This window comes from Ixodes scapularis, unplaced genomic scaffold (assembly GCF_016920785.2).
Source record: "Ixodes scapularis isolate PalLabHiFi unplaced genomic scaffold, ASM1692078v2 PGA_scaffold5__190_contigs__length_132052651, whole genome shotgun sequence".
Lineage (NCBI taxonomy): Eukaryota > Metazoa > Arthropoda > Arachnida > Ixodida > Ixodidae > Ixodes > Ixodes scapularis.
Window position 1 is genome coordinate 107259014 of NW_024609880.1, and position 16551 is coordinate 107275564.

At 44.8% G+C, this 16551-nt stretch overlaps 1 protein-coding gene across 1 annotated transcript; it reads right to left on the reverse strand.

Annotated features, from left to right (window-relative positions):
- Positions 1-2160: 2160 nt before the first annotated feature.
- On the reverse strand, positions 2161-9797 carry LOC121047172 (phospholipid-transporting ATPase ABCA3-like). The gene is made up of 3 exons (XM_040502215.1): positions 9446-9797; positions 7879-8021; positions 2161-2193 (listed from the first exon to the last, which is right to left on the reverse strand). Exons 1-3 carry the CDS (start codon positions 9795-9797, stop codon positions 2161-2163), a joined length of 528 nt encoding a protein of 175 aa, XP_040358149.1.
- Positions 9798-16551: the final 6754 nt, after the last annotated feature.

Here is a 16551-nt window from a genome sequence, read left to right on the forward strand (position 1 = left end):
GCGGTAGCTTCTGCAACTTAGTCTAAGTTTGGTTTCATCGGATCATATAGTTGGCTGCGCACGAACTTAATGTAAAACAAGCTGAAGTACAAAAACAAACAAACAAACAAACAAACAAACAAACAAAACTATTTGGAGGTTTGCGCAAACCAGCGAAGGACATCTGGCGTACCCCAGCGGAGGACTTAGCATTATTTTTGACTACCTGGTTGACATGCAACCGAAATCTTGATTACACGGCGCCTTTTTTTCGCAATAAGCTTCCGTCATATCGTGTGCATTTCGGCCGGGGTTCGAATCCGTAGGTCCGTTGGATCCGTAGGTCGGTGCTTTGCTTCGAGCTACCGAGGCGGCTACGCACGTCTTGACGACAATGATTTGAAATTCTCGTCCGTAGGCAAAAATATATTTCAAATATATTTTGTGTAATTTAACGGGTTCTAACATATAGTTTGGCAGCATTTATTGCTAACGTTTCTTTAACAGAAGCAGACGCCTGACTTTAATGTGTTATTATTACATAAAAATTCTTAATCTTCCGAATGTAAATTATTTCAGGAAGTTCAACCCTGGCGCCGTCTAGTACACGAATATTTTCTATAGTACGAAACGGTTGGTAAAACTACACATCAACTAGTGATAACAAATGCTGATAGCAAGAGCTTTTCTTTCGCCTGACTCTGCTTTTGTAATGACTTATAATGCACACATAGACGAGTCTGCATTCTTACAATCCTAATGGCAGGCTAGCATTTTTTTTAGGGGCGAAGCTCCTTAAGGTTCAGTCTTGTTCGTCCGGCGTCCGTGCTCACATCGATTGCCATCCCATCTGTCTTCTTGAAAAAGCAAAAATGTTTACGCAGTCGACAAGATTCGAACCTGTGCGGGGAGACCCCAATGGATTTCTAGTCCATCGCCTACACCACTCGGCCACGACTGCGGGACGAGTAGGGGGCTCTGAAATGTGGTAGTAACTCAAGAGCTAGGGATGTCATAGATGAAAACGTTGCATGTAGCCGCTCAACGTCTATACAGGAGATATAATCGCGTTAAACTTTGCGTGCATTGGCTCAACGTTTATAGACGAGAGGGCGCTGCGGTCAAATGCTCAACTGCGTATATAACCACGATCGATACCACAGATTCTCTTTCTGACATGGATGAAAACGAACCCGGAACTCGGCATTACCTGTGAGCAATAAAAAAAAATCAGCGCCATCAGCACTACCTATGAACAAAATCAGTATCATCAGCACCACCAGAGCTTCGGCCCAATCAACATCCTTCACCACGTGGAGATGCGGTCATTTTTTTTTTGCTGACTGCGAATCAAAATAATCCGTTATGGTAGCGAAGAGTTATGTCGGAATTTTTGTTTAGCACATAGCACATAGGCTATATAACTTGGGGATTGTCCGAATCGTTTCGATCAGCGTCATGGCAGAATGTCGACTGGCTCTCAATAAAAAGTCAATATATTATCAAAAAAAAAAAAAAAAGACAACGTTTCTGATGAGTAATTGATTTCTAGTCAGATCTTTTTTTTATATTTAAAATACATCCCAGACTAGCCGGAAAGCACGACGTGACCTACGGTTAGGAGGAAGTCTATTATCATCGTGGGTTTTGTAGTTACGTGCGGTTTACATTCCTCTTGCCAATGTTTGCAAGTCCAGAGGCCAGAGTGCAATGTTCACAGCCTAGCCCGCGGGCAAATCACGCGCCACACGCAAAAACTCGAAGATTTTTTTTTTTTTTTTGTGGGGGGGGGGGGGGGGGGAGGGGGGAGGGGGGAAAGGGGGATAGTCAATATTTCTATATTTTTTAACCATTATATGCTAGTAAAAACTGACGCCTTTAATTTTTTTTTTCTGTTGCACAGAGGAACGTGCCAGGACTTCCTCAGGACTCTTACCTGGACTTCCGTCGTCCTTGTTCTTTGGATGCCTTGGCGAGAAGACCTGGAGCACGGGGAAGTTGCTGTCTGTGCTCCAGGACTGTAGGGGTTCTGAGTTGGACAGCTTCATGCGAGGAGCCGCCTTCAACCGAACCTTAGAGTCCGTGTTTAAAAACAATAAGCAATACCGTATATCGTAATCTGCTAACGTTGACGCAAGTGAACAAACCAGTGAAGATGACTGTGGTTCTCATGTTTAGCACTTAATAGTTACAGCAATATAACGCATTAAGCAACTGCAAATAAATTAAAAGCAGACTGTCGTTTTTAATAATTTTTAGTTTGTTAATGGTTTCCCATATAATCTCAAAGATTACGAAAAGCAAGTCATATAGTTACATTATATATAAAATTACAAAACGCTCAATCAAGGAATGTAGTTAGAGGTTCAAACTCACCAAGATGAAAATTAAGATGAAATTATTCTTTCTTCATCCATAACTTAAACCAACACGCTCTTCCCCCAAGCATGAAAATTAAGTAAGTCTTCCTAAAATAATACAGTTATCAAACAAAAAAAAAAAAAAAAAAAAAAAAAAAACTAATCGTATTTAATCAGGGCAAAACAAATTTACGCAGTTCAACAAAACGATGTGGTCAAAGTGTACGCTATAAAACTTCCCGTGCGTCTACATTTCTGCGATACAACTAATGTGCCAGTCACTGTAATGTACAAAAGGAACTGAGCAACTGTTGAGGCCGGCTGAACGTTTGCACTAAAAAATAAAGTTTACGACGTCAGAAAGCGTGAGTACAGCATATAAAGCGCCATTTTCGGTGTCCCGTCATTAATTCATTTTCCAATGGATGCACCTTACCAGGCTTGTCAATTGCCGAGGTGCTTCCCTAGGTCGCACTAGAGACCCTAAATCAACCACAATTAAAGTATCGACACCGCATTCCCCGATTGTTTTGTAGGCGCCGCCATTTTGTTGCCGAGCGCAAAGCGGGGGCGGCTGGCGATAGTTACGATTCTAAAATGCGAATCGCTGAGTCTTACATATGTATGGCGTGAGAAAGCTCGGGTGATGTCGTTTTGCACTGTCGCGGACTGTACATTTTTGGAAGTCCAAAAAAAGAATTCCTGGGATTTTGAAAATAAAGATTTAGTTTACAGTCAAAAATAATTTCAAACAAAGAGACGCCTGAAGTGCATTTACTGCGAAGTCTAGCTTATGTAGGTCACGCTGATTGACTCTGAGTATTTTGCCAAAAAGTACAACCATTGTTTGGGGCATAAAACAAATAGAAAAAAATTATCGATATAAATATAACTTTATAATCGGGACAGGTTAAGAACCCAGTCGGTGCGCTCTGCCTCAAGCGCAAGCTTTCTGCCTCTGATAACACTTCGTCACATGCGCAACCAAAGCCTAGAGGAAGGCAACGAGAGCAAGCTGGAGGCAGAGCATCTATTGGGTTCTTAAAGGGTAACTGCAAAGAAAAAAAAGTTTTTTTTTAAACAGCCTAATTGGGACAAGCATGTCACAAAACAAATGTTCCGCGAAAAAAAATATTTTTTTTATCAATATTTACGCCACAGGACGTAATTTAGTAGAGTCAGAATTTCTCCACATTTGAAACTCCCGGTCTTTCGACCCCCGCGGAAGAGGAGTACGCCCCGCCCCTCACTCTCCTTGCGTTGCGGAGTTGAACGACGCAGCGTCTCGACTTCCGGCAAGATCTGGCAACCACGCCAGGCCGTGGTATTTTTTTGGTTTGACACGGTTTGCGAGCACATGTAGCGAAGACGTGACCGGAGAAGTGCCCCTGTGATGTTCCCGGAAGATGGAAAGTATCGTTCGTAATCGTCGTGCGCGCTTTCAAAGCGAAGGGAGTCACAGAATCCACGAGTGCGCAACCACGAGCCAAGGTTCACGACAGCGCTGCGTTGGTTTCGGCGATCTCGTTCCGTTTGGTGCAACACGGCGATGAGACAGCTGAAACGTTTGTGGTGTGTGTAATGCGGTGCTAACACGGAGCGCAAATTGGTTGTTGTGGGGTTGACGTTCAACCAGTTAAGTCCCGTCGTCGTCAGCTGATCCAGTCAAACTGGTCCGGGAGGACGCTGGGAGCGTTCTTAAAAGTAAATCTGCCTCGTTCTGTTTCAAAATGTGGAAGTTTCCCGACGCATTCCGTGAGTAAAAAGCTGCGGGCGTTTTCAACAAAATTACTACGTTTTAATTGAACAATGGACTCCGCATTGTTGTCCTAAATCTGCCGTTTTTATGCTTCGTGTTGGACTGCGTTTGCACAGCGACGTGTGGCATCGTGCGGTGTGAATAAATTTGGGCACGATTTCGTACCTGCCTACAGATGCATGAACTGAGACCATTTTTATGTAGTGGACATAGTGCTTTTTTTATTTTCTGTCTAGTCGCGGACGTTAGGTGCACACGGGGGCGAATCTCGACGGCCTCCAGAGCGATACGACGAGAACGTAACTGGACACGTTTGTCGCTACGCGAACGCCCGATTGCCTCCACCCAAATAGCATTCCTTTCGGGGCGACATGGCTGCTGGAAGGCTCACTGTCGAGATCACGCATCTAACATCTCCGAAAAGTCAGCATTTGCACGCACAAACAAGCAAAAAAAAAAAAAAAAAGCACGCTAAGCAAGCAAAGAGGAAAACGAAAGAACCGCGCTATGAAAGCCAAAACCCCGCGTCGCTTCCTATCACTAACACCTGCGACAGCTGCTAAACACACACTACTTCACTTCAAGAAGTCTCACTCAAGCACCTGGGTCAGCACGAAACGACGAAACACTGATCACTTCGGCGAAACGATTAGTCGAGGTAGGCGAGACAGGCGGGGGCAGACTTCGGCGGCCATGAAAGATGGCGAAGCTTTTGTTTGTATGAATCCAAACGGAAGTGCCCGTCTTGTAAACCTTTTGTAAAGAATAATAACTCTCATCACATGGGTTATTCTTTAAACGTAAAAATATGCCGCTCAAAAGGAAATTGCAACGAATAACAAAGGTTTAACAACCAAGATCTAAGCTGTCAATCAAACTCTTAGCCAATGAGAACCTTTTGGGATTGACGTCACATAATCACAACTTCGTGGCGCGCGATTTAAAACGGGCGAAATAGCCGCAAACTAAAATCAGTCTCACGCAATAAATATTGCTGTAAAAAATGTTTTTTCTCGCGGAAAAATTGTTTTTTGACATGCTTGTCCCAATTAGGCTATTTAAAAAAAAACTTTTTTTTCTTTGCAGTTACCCTTTAACCTGTAGCCAATTATTCGCAACTGCAACCCCTCCCCTATAGATGGCGAGACGGTAGTCCCCAGATGGCGGAGAAGACGGGGACAGATATTCTCTCGGATTTCTCTCGCGACTGTTCGTTGCAGCTGCCCAGTGCGCTAAAATTAGTAATTTGGCTACAAATACGGGGGCGGTCGGTGGAAGAATACATCTTAGGTCACGAAGATGTTGACGTGAGTAAGAAAAATGAGCATTATGATTTTTGAAAATTGCGAAGAAGAAAACAATTTCTACCTTAGCGCACTACGCCGGCCAAAACCATGCGGTGGCAGCAGCATGAAGTCCGAAAGTCCCTGCCACCGTCTCCGCCACCGTCCCTGCTCTTAGGGTTCTCGTTCGTTTGCGAGAGGGCGAGCGGTGTGCTTTAGTTGGGAACAGTTTGTCTCCCTTTATGGGCGAACGAAGCCAAACCTAAAGGCACACGCATGTTACTTTGAAAGATACCTGCCCTACATTATTACTCGCGTGCTCGGCAGGCACACTGAGAGCATGGAGCTTATTCTTAAATGTTCTTATTCGCGACTCCAGCAAAACGGACGCCACCAAGCGGGAAAACCGGGAACCAGCCGGTCCAGGTCGCTCCGCGCCCCTCCGCGTCTCAGATGGCTTTCGCGGACACGTGTTGTCGGCGCGATGGCGAACAGTGTAATTTCACGAAGGTCCGAAAATTTCTTAAGTTTGCCTGAGTGTTCATTAGTGCGGTGAAGCCTCAGTAGATTGTTTCCTTCCACCACGTGTTTTCGATTTCTTGGATGGGGAGCAATCGCGGAAAAACGTTTTGATTTCTTGTCTGTCTCGAATCACATTCAAAGTGACGACTGCTTGGTAACTGATAGGGGGTTTCTTTATAAGGATATAGAAAAGTGGGAGGACGACAGACGAGGCATTTCACTGGAGGGAACACCAATGCCACCTCCTTCAAGTGAATGGGAAGGTTCGATAGCTGATTTTCTTGAGTTTGGTTGTGTTCGATTAGCTTCAAGTTCGAGCCACCCACGCCGGTCGGTGCGTTGGCTATACTTCGTTTCAGCTTCAGTCCAGACGCAGCCGATGCTACAAGCGCGAGCATCTGGCCCAGAACAGTGCTTGCACTGCACGAGCGCGCGTGCTTGGCAGGGATGCTGAAAGCCCGGAGCTCGCGTTTGTAGCTTTGGCTGCGTCTGGACCGAAGCTGAAACGAAGTGTAGTCATCTTGGCTGCTTTTCGCCGAAAAATCCTTTGGACCACTCTGAAGGAGTTGGGCTGATTTCGCAATTATTTGATTCAGGAAAGCCTGCTCACTGCAAATGATGAATGAGGGAAATGATCTGTTTTTCAAAAGGTGGGGGACGCGTTTCGCAACGTTAGAAGCTGTCACGGCATTATGATCTATCGCGCCTCCAATATTTATATTATACCCCCGTCGAATTAAGCCAGCAGCAATATACGTCTTCATTGCTCAGGTTGACCGGCCACAAAAATACTCATTTTTTCCGTTCAGGATTCGAAGTCAAGTTCAATGCTGAGAGGTTCTGCGAGAATCTCCAATGAAGAAGTTTGTCCGCATTCGTCTCAGTGCTACCGGCCAGAACCATTTCGCCAAGTTTAACTTAGTATCTCTCTGTCTGTCAAATATACTTTTATTCAGCAGTTCACCTAATAGCTAATTAACTAAGCTCATATTTCAAACCGAAGAATATACTAATATCGCTTTAGTGGGACATAGTACGTAATATAATATAACCCGCTCGTCAAAATGACTTCTCGATTGCTGCTAAAACCTGAATTGAAATACGAGTATCAGCTGCTTAGTGGGGCGCCGGCGGGTTAACATTCCTTGGCTCAAGAAGCGCTTGCTTAATTTTCGTAAATTTCCTGCAGCCTCTGTTGTTGACCGAGCACACGGCTGAAGCTATTTCTTAAACGCGGATACGCACAAAAGCCCGATTTCACGGACAGATAAGTCGCATGGTCGAGGCATGCAAGTTGGCTGATAATCACTATCGGTGGGAGAATTCTGCACTCATTGCCGCTTTCTTTAGATGATCAAAACTGATTAGTATATTACCGCCTCTCCAGAGCCCATAGTTTCGGTTTCGAACGAAATCTCCGAAACGAAAGTTTGACATGAAAAGAACAAAAAACACAGTTGGAAAACAAAACTATGCTCTGCAAGTTTATGTGCACCGGCTACACTTAACCGTCTCAGTTCAAATACCTATAATATTGGGCATTAAACAAAGAAAATCTGTTAAATTGAACGCGCCACCTGTTCAGGCGGCCCGGCCGAGTCGACGCGACCTGGACTCAGCCGCCATGTTTTTTTGGTGGTGGCGCCCCCTATAGGTCGCTGGAGTCGCGAATACTCTCGCAGAGTGTAGCTGAAGGCAGGGAGTGTAGCAGGATGGAGCGTAGCGAATATGCGGACCGCAAGTTCGTCCGCTTGTTTTGCAGGGGTTGTGGTGACGTCAGAACGCCGAGCTCTGATTGGTTCTGAATAAAAGATAGTGGGTAGACCTCACGGCAGGTTGCTTTGAGGTTTACCCACTATCATTAAATCAGAGCCAATCACAGCTTGGCGTATTTATGCCGTTACTGCAACTCTTGCGTTAAAAGCAGACAACTTTCTCTACGGATTGCGATACACTTCAGGTGGCTTATACTTACTTTGAATCGCACCCGATCGACGAACATCTGAGTCGCGTTGTTTTCAAAGTCTGGAAAGACGATACCTCCCAACACGGAATCCCTGTGCGCCATCTCTGCCGTATAGTGCGCCACCATGGCTTCTTCGGTCTCAAAGCCTCGTGCTGCGTATATACAAAAAAGAAAAGCGAAATGTCTGAACCACGCATAAAAAAGGAAATGTGGCGTGTGACCCTGCAGCTCCAGGGATCAGGTACGAAGAAACAGTTTTTGAATATAAATATAACAATTAAAAGTCTTTTTTTTTTTTTTTCGAGCAGTGCTTTGCAATGCCAGGCTCGTATCAATAGGGATTTTGAATTTCTCGGTACGTTTCGGCTTGCAAGAACACAAATAAAGAAATGGGCATGGGTGAGGTCACATGACACCAAGACGCCACGGGACCACGTGCTTTCCCGATTGCCACATGTCATCACGTCGCACCGTGACGTAACTACCTAAAAAGGCAACGCATTTAGAGCTTCTTTGGGATATCCCATGGGCGGTCAGACGGACATATTGAAAAAAAAAAAGAACACACAAAAGGGAAATATTTTAAGGGAAGAGGTGAAAAGCCACAATAAAAAAGCGAAGCACTTAAAAAAAAACAAAAAAAAACAGCACTTAAATTTCGTCTGTAGCAGCGAAACAGAGACACTAAAGACTGTTTACGTGTAGAAATGCGAATGCATTCGTACACGCAGCGGTATTTCTTTGTGTTTTATTGGGAATGGGAATTTAGGTGCCGTTTGCCTGCTACAGGCGGTTACAGACAACGGTTACAGACAACGCCGACTTCGCTCCATGGGACAGTTAATGATTTGGCATTAACATTTTTCCTTTCAGTTGATGTCGACGGTGGATTCCACTAATAAAGCGATTGCCCAGTACGATTTTTTTTAGTTTTTACTCCTAATTGGTAAAACAAAGACCTTGTTATGTCTTCCTTTTTAGAGCCCAGCTCCTAGGCACCCGGTTCCGCGTTTCGCGGCGTCGCCTTCAGCGTCGGCCTCGTCGTCGGCGTGATCGCCCTGCTAAATTTAGCGGGAAATTGAATTGGTATTGAGGCCACGTGACGTCAATTTTCCCGCTCAATCTAGTGGAGAAACTAAATTACTCCACGGGTGACGTGCCATGAAGTCTTGTGACGGCATTTTTCCCCGCTAAATTAAGCGGGGAAACTAAATTGGTGTTGAGGTTACGTGACGTCAGTTTCTCCACTAAGTTTAGCGGGTTAAGGAGAAGGAGGGGAGGGTACGGCGGGGCATACACTCTCCTCCGTACCTTCCCCTCTGTCTTCCTTTAGAGCTGCGCTCTACTTTGGCGTTACAGAAATTCGTAAACGTCTTTCCTTTTTTATCTTCTCCCCCGCAAAAAAAAAAAAAAAAAAAATGGGGAGGGGAGGGGGGGGGGGGGGGGAGGGGGGCGTAGGTTTTCCAGGGGGCTGCGAGCTGTACTTGTGTCCCCGAAGATCATCATGAGGCTCGCGGGCCTCAGTTTGGTCAGGCACTATTTTTGCTTTTATCTGTGATGTTTTGAAAGCACCTACCTTCTAGTTGGGGCACGGCGTCATTGGCGACGTTATTGAGGAGCCTGTTGACCAGCTCGGTGTTTGGCGCGTAGAACAGTATCCACTTGGAAGCGCTCGGAGGGGGCAGCCTGTAGCGGAGCGGCAGGCGGTTGATGCTCAGGTGCTCGAAGAGGGTTACGTTGTGCACGGTCTCGAAGGTGACGTGGAGGCGGGCGTAGACCAGCGTCAGTGCCAGCAGTCCGGGCACCAGCACTTCTAGGGCGAAGGTGAGCTTACGGCGCTTGATGCTCGTTACGTAGCACTTCCAGATGAGGAGCGACAGTTGAGGCGGGACCACATCCATGATGCGAAAATGAGGCCGACAAGACATGCTGTAAAGGCCGTAAAAATATTCGCATAATTTTACGCCTATTTTATTATAGTAGATGTAAGTTAAGAACTCTGTATTATGAAAAGTTGTCTAAAATGACACAAAGTTGAAATGTTAGCAAGGACAACGAACTCGCACTCGAAGCACAAGATTTTTTGATTCGGGAACAAAGGCTTAAATGATATTAACTGACGGTTGCGCTTAAAAAAAAAAAAAAGAAAAAAAAAACACAATTTACGCTTGATCTGCGCTGTGAGGAATATTCTGATGTTCAATATGCTGATGTCGGGATTTTGTAGGAGTTTGCTTTGTGTTTCTGCTGTCCAGCGCACTGCCTGTGCGGCGCCGGGGCTTACACTGCGTCGAGCGAGGGTCAAACACATTGAAATAGGAAACACAGCCTTGCAGTTTTTTTGTTTACTTTTGAATGATTTTTAGATGTCCTAGCATGTATCGAAGACCCCGAGCTCCTGTGTTCACAATTAATTCGTGCCCAGTAGTTTATGTGAAATTTAAGCATCATCTAGAAACTTTGTGTACAAAAAAGAATAAAAGGTTGTAAATGAAAGAACACGAGTGGAATTGAAATCAAGATTGCTGTATAGGTTACCTTCTTTTGAATTCAAAACTTCCTCTCTTCGCCCTTCTGCATCAATATGTACATTGTGTGTTGGGTTCCTTTTTTTTAGGCTTAATATTTTAGCGATTGCGGGGGTGTTCGTTCGGGAATTAATTTTGTTTTCCAGATATTCGATGTTTTTCGGTATCAATATTTGGTTCGGACGAAAAATCGGGGTTTATCGGGACCTCCGTTGAAGCAAATAGGGCGCGGACATAGAAGTTTCTAGCGTTCAGGGAACAGACCCCCGGACGGAATACTGGGAAAACGTGCACATACCGATACTAGAGGGAAAATAAATAATTTGTTTGGTTTCGAAGGCACAGCCGAGCAGACAGTTCATCAGGCTGTGTGCCCTTCTTCTCGTGAAGTTTGAATTTTTCTCCATCAAGGAAAGCTTGAATTCGGGATTTTCGATTTTCCTCGATCTTCATAAAACAGACTCAGAAGTTTCTTTTCGGTGTTCATTGGTATTCACCGAGACACGCAACTCTAATTATATATGACCTATAAAATGGGTTGGAGTGTGGGGAGGAGGGGATTGTTGAGTAATATCATAGCCTATATACTGACAAAGTCTGGCAGATCGCCACGAGACGCGGCCTCCGAATATGGAAAAGGTGGTGCGGCAGACAACGGATGAGAGGAGAGCCATGTGACTGGCACCCCGCTGCGGCAAGACGCGTCCTCGCCCGTGCAAAAGCTGTGCGCTGACTTCCAGGTTCCCCGAGAAATGGATCTTTGGTGCTCTGTGCTACCAGATCCTCGCGCTCCAGATCTGCGACCGGGGCACTCGATGGCTCCGTCGTCGAACTGCCGGGCTTTTGAAGTAGAGAGGAGGCTATGGTAACGTTCGAAAAGCAAATGCCAAACTTTCGGAGAATCCCACTGGGCGTTGCGTAGTTTCCTAGGCTGTGTGGTCATTGTTAACCGTCTCCTTAAATAAATACGCTTGAAGCTACATGTTATCATGACATATCAATCACAAAATTAGATGGAACATCGAAAAACCGCTGCTCACCAGAATGACAGTCTTGTTGAGAGCACGAGACGGTTAATCTGCACGTTGGCTCACGTGCGCCCGCCAGCAGTTGTCGTTTTCTTCTCTATGACATTGTAAGAAACAAGTAGCCTTGCTGCGCGGCCTACAAAGAACTGCCAAAGCTAGCAGGCAGAGTGTTCGGTGTGGAATACACTTACAAACCTATAATAAAGTATTCAGGTGGACTGCAAAGTCAACTCCATCAGTACAGAAATACAGAGTGGCCCACAAAAATTTTACAGTTTTTTTACCGCAAATATAAATTTTGTAACGCCGAAAGCTCCTTCTCCACTAAAATATGGCGCTAGCGTTCCGAACCAGCTGTCGACGTTTCTGAAGAAACCATTATCTTTTTGAAAAGTTACAAGAATTTGTTTTCCAACTTTTAAAGGGAAAATGACGTCCGACGGTGCCCCCGAAAATACGGAACTTAATGGTGCTTAATACAGATTTAAAAAAGAAAACCGGGTTTTATTTTTTTTGTAAAAATATCATTTATATCTTTTGACTAAGATAACGGTTAGTTTTGAAACTATGCCGCTTGATTCGGACCACTAGCACTACATTTGTGCGGAAAATGAGCGTTTGGCAAAGCCTAATTGAATTTTGCAGCTAAAAAGGAAAAAAAGAAAGACGTTTACAGCTTTCTGTAACGCCGAATCAGAGCGCAGCTTTAGAGGAGGGGGAGGGGAGGGTACTGAGGGGAGGGTATGCCCCTTCTCCTCATTCGTACCCTCTCCTCATCCCCTCCTCCTTTTTCACGCGCGAAACGCGCGTAGTCACGAGTGACGTTTCGGCGCGGTGCATTATGGGACGCTTCGGCCCGGTGCATTATGGGACGTTTCCCATAATGCACTGTGCGGATACACCGACGCCGATGCCGACGCCGACGCCGACGCCGACGCCGACGGTGACGCCGCTCAAGTCGAAAAAAAACGCCTAAAAGCTGCGTTCTAGAAAAAAAGGATATTAATTGTGTAAAATATTTTTGGTTCGCGCTGTAGATGTACGATCTAGAGATATAAAATCGTGATTGCAGGCTTTGCGGTAATTCTCGCTACTGCAGTAACAAAATATATTAAGGCCACGGTCCCACTGAATGTGGCAGTTAAGGTACTATATGGCAGGTCATTACTCATCTCCTCTTAAATACTGTTTTGTGAAATTGGTGTCATTCGAAAGGCAGTGCAATCCTCTTTCATTTGATATTATGTATGTGTTGGTTTATACTGCTCATGCGCATTTGTAGCGTTGCGAATATGATGGCGCGGACCCTCACTTGCTCCGCTAGTTCATGTTTTATGAACGATCCATTAAAGGTAACACGGTTCCAATATAGCAGTTTTGTTAAGATGATTTCGGAGCAGAATGTAACGATACACTTTTTTGGTATTTGCACTACTTTGTTTTTTTCATCCCTCCAAATATTGCCCTAAAATTGACATTTTACAGCACAAATTTGTTTTTAATGACAAGCGCTAGGGCAATGAAATTAGCTACAAATGTAGTGCTTATAATTGGTAATATGCACAAAAAAATTTAATGTTGTGTAAAATTTGTTTGTTTAGATATTTTATATCAAACGTAGCACTTTTTTGTGCTTCGAGTCATGGTACTTCAAATGCCGCTGAGGAAATAATTAAACTATGATAAAATCTTTTATAAAATTTAGAGCTACAATGGTTGCCCAAGAGGTGGACGATGGCTTTTTTTCATTTTCAAAGTCATAACGCTCCAGGAGCCCTTCAAACTTACCTGTTTTGACGCATATCTTTTTTTGACATCAAACTGATTTATTGGCATCTAATAACATTTATTGGTTGGAATAGATATACTTTGCGATGTATTACATTTTCACAATGATCTTGCTTTAGTTTCTTAATAGGTGTAGAGCGTAGCTAATTTTAAAAACAATTAAAACTGTTTGGGTGTTTTGTTGCGCTACCTGGCGGATGGCAGACAAAACTGCTGATTTCTAATGTTCAAAAAATTTCCGAGGGCGGCGTTGGCGTCTGTATCATCATCAATCTCCGTGTCTTTTTACCCTCACATTTAAAAAATATATTGGAAGATTTACTATCGATAAATGAATGGTTTAAGTACTGGGTCAGGTTAATAAATCTAATACAAATAATTACACAAGCGTAGCGTGATATAATGTGTTCATTATTCGATATGGTTGAAATCAATAAACAATAAAGACGAAGAGGAAAAGAATACACCCGAGTTCACTTCATGCCTAGGGTCAATAAATGAGCTTTAGAGTATCGGCACTCCGCTCCCCAAAATTGTTTTGGGCGCCGCCATTTTCGGTCTTGTTCAGAGCAAACGCAACTGCCGATCGTCATGATCCAAAAGTACGACTTCCTCAGCATTGGATGCGGTGCTAGGAAGCTGTTGCACTATTGCAATGCTCTGTCGTGGGTTGTTTAAACATTTGTGGGGGACGGAAAAGCGTTCCTGTGATTTTAGATAAAGCTTCAGATAACTGGCAACCATGATTTTAAGCCACAATATGGCCAAGTGTCGTTACTCTGAACCGTAGCTAATTTACTGGCACAAGCGGGAACAATGAGGAAGAGGCAGGTGTCAAAAGGTAGTGGCTTGTGGAATCCACGGGGCTTACTTCATGGCCCGTTCAGGTATTACAAGCCTCTTGAACAAGAGCATGAATAGAGTCATTAAATAAGCTACGCCTCAGAGTAGCGACACTTGGCCATATTGTGGCTTAAAATCATGGTTGCCAGTTTTTTTAAGCTTTATCTGAAATCACAAGAAACGCTTTTCCGTCCTCCACTTTAAACAGTTTGCGACAAAGCAAAGCAACATTACATGAGCTTCCTAACACCGAATCTAATGCTGAGGATGCCGCACTTTTGAATCATGACGATCGGCAGTTGCGCCTGCTCTGCACAAGCACCGAAATGGCGGCGTTCACAACACTGTCGGGGAAGAGAGTGCCGATACTCTAAGCGCAGCTCATTTATTGGCTCTAGTTCCCGCGAAACTCCTTTCCCCTGACTGAAACTGAAAGTAAATATGAATAATACACCATTATTATAGCTTATTTAGTTATAACCAACTACACATAATGAGAAGAGGAAGCGGCCGGGTAGGAGAAACGCAGGTCTTATGTGCGACCGTTCGAATCGTTTTAAACTAGAGAACGCGCAAGCTTGTGCTGGTTTAAAAAAAAAAAAAAAAAAAAGGCATCCAAAGAAAAGAGGCGGCACGCTGTGTTCGTTGATATTATGCGTCTAATTGCAAATTGTGGTGTGTATGTTTATACAGCCGGAAGTTAGTCTGCCTTAGTGGGCGTCTGGTGTCTCAGCTGTAGATGAACAATTTAGCCAGTGCGGTACAACCGCAAACCTGGGGTCTTTAACGTGCACCACGCAGTAGTGATACACGACCGCACGCCGGTACAGGGGTATTCACACGAGGGAGAAATCCCGAGGATTTCTCCCCGGCACGCGCGCATCACGAGATGAAAACGCGAGGCTTTTGCACATCGCAAAGCCTGACGTCTTCGTTATGGGATGCGCGGGCCGGGGAGAAATCCCCGGGATTTCTCCCTCGTGTGAATACCGCGAGCAAACATTATTTCTACGATTGTTTTTATTGGAGTTTAGTTTTTAAGGACAAGAGTCATACCGAGTTTGCAAAGAAGGCGAAATGATTCACAGCTGGTATATGTCTCTTACCGAGTCACAGTCAGAATAATCATGGCCTTCGAGACTGCCGGTGAGAGGAGGTGCTCACCAAGACATCGGAGGTGACGATTTCGGCTAATGTTAGCGATTACCCAGATGTCACAGAGGGAAAAAAAGAAAGCCGAGAACGTCGATGCGATGGGAGCGAATTCTCGCAAGTATCCCGCTCTCCTCTGCTACTTGCACACATCATCGGGCGTACAGGTGTCAGCTGCAAATAATGGCGAATATCCCAGATAACACTTGAACATCCCCAGGATGTCCTCAGGACAACCTTTTGAGGACATTATGATGTCCTGAGGATGTCCTCAAATGATCCTGGAAACATCCTAAAACGTCCTACTTTTTCCGGCCTCGGGACATCCTCAGAACGTCCTCAGGAGGGCAGCCAAGGATTTTTCTAGTACATTTTTAGTACAATGTACTGCAGGTGCAGCTGTTCACTGAGCTGTTAGGATGCCTTCATTTGTATTGTTTCTAGGTTTTCTCCAACTGCATTTTGAACCTAAAGATGCCTACAAGAGCTGCCTGCAGAAAAAAATGCATTGTTGTGCACTATTTTAAAGTGAAATTCTAACACTAACTCTAGATTACTCGTCAGTGAGAGGCTAAGAACATAGGGCAAGGGAAAGGAGGAAGAAAGCTGGCTTAATGCTGAAGAGGAAAGAAGAAAACCTATCCCCTCCAGCATCCTGTCGGCTTTCTCCTCTGCGTATTTCCTTGCGCTCTGTTCTTAGCCTGTAACTATGATCATGATCGTGTCATTGATTATTGCAAACAAAGGTAACTGTTTAAGAAATACTTTATTGGAGAGCAAATGTTATGCGTGACTTTTTTCAATGTCGACCTCTTGCAAAATTGAAGCGATCGTGACGTAGTGCCGCACAAAGCATCTTGGGCACCTTTTGGCCACAGTTTCGGTGTCGATCTGCGAACCTCAATTCACGACATCCCGTCACGACCCAATGCATGTAGTGCATGCGGTTTCGAATATGTGACTTTCCTTAAATTTATGGTGTAGCCTACCAATAAGTATAGAACGCAGAGGCTAGGGTCTTGGGGCTCCCGACGGATACCAGAGTTAGTGCGCGGGTAAACCAAGGAAGAATGGCACTGGAGCGATCATCCTGTGCCATCCTCTGAATGCCATAGGCTTCGTAAAGGTGTATCCACACGACGGACCAAATTGCTGTTTTGGTCCGCGGGCCGCGCATCACGTGATCTTACGTCACCGGTTTTCGAGGCCCGCCGGCGGTCCGCGGCCCGCGCTTCTGAGAAATGCCAAGCGACTTTTCTCGCCCGGACCTTGGCGGCGGACCGCGGCGTTTTTAATATAATTGAAGCGCCAAGTCTGGCAACAAGCTGACTTTTGTTGTCTGG

Bases quoted from the DNA above. Each gene is read 5' to 3' on its own strand.
- LOC121047172 (XM_040502215.1), bottom strand. From the start codon at position 9,797: ATGTCTTGTCGGCCTCATTTTCGCATCATGGATGTGGTCCCGCCTCAA. The intron at 8,022-9,445 runs GTAGGTGCTTTC...GTATATACGCAG, and splicing joins CGCCGTGCCCCAACTAGAAG to CACGAGGCTTTGAGACCGAA. The intron at 2,194-7,878 runs GTAAGTATAAGC...ATTTATTTGCAG, and splicing joins TCGATCGGGTGCGATTCAAA to TTGCTTAATGCGTTATATTG.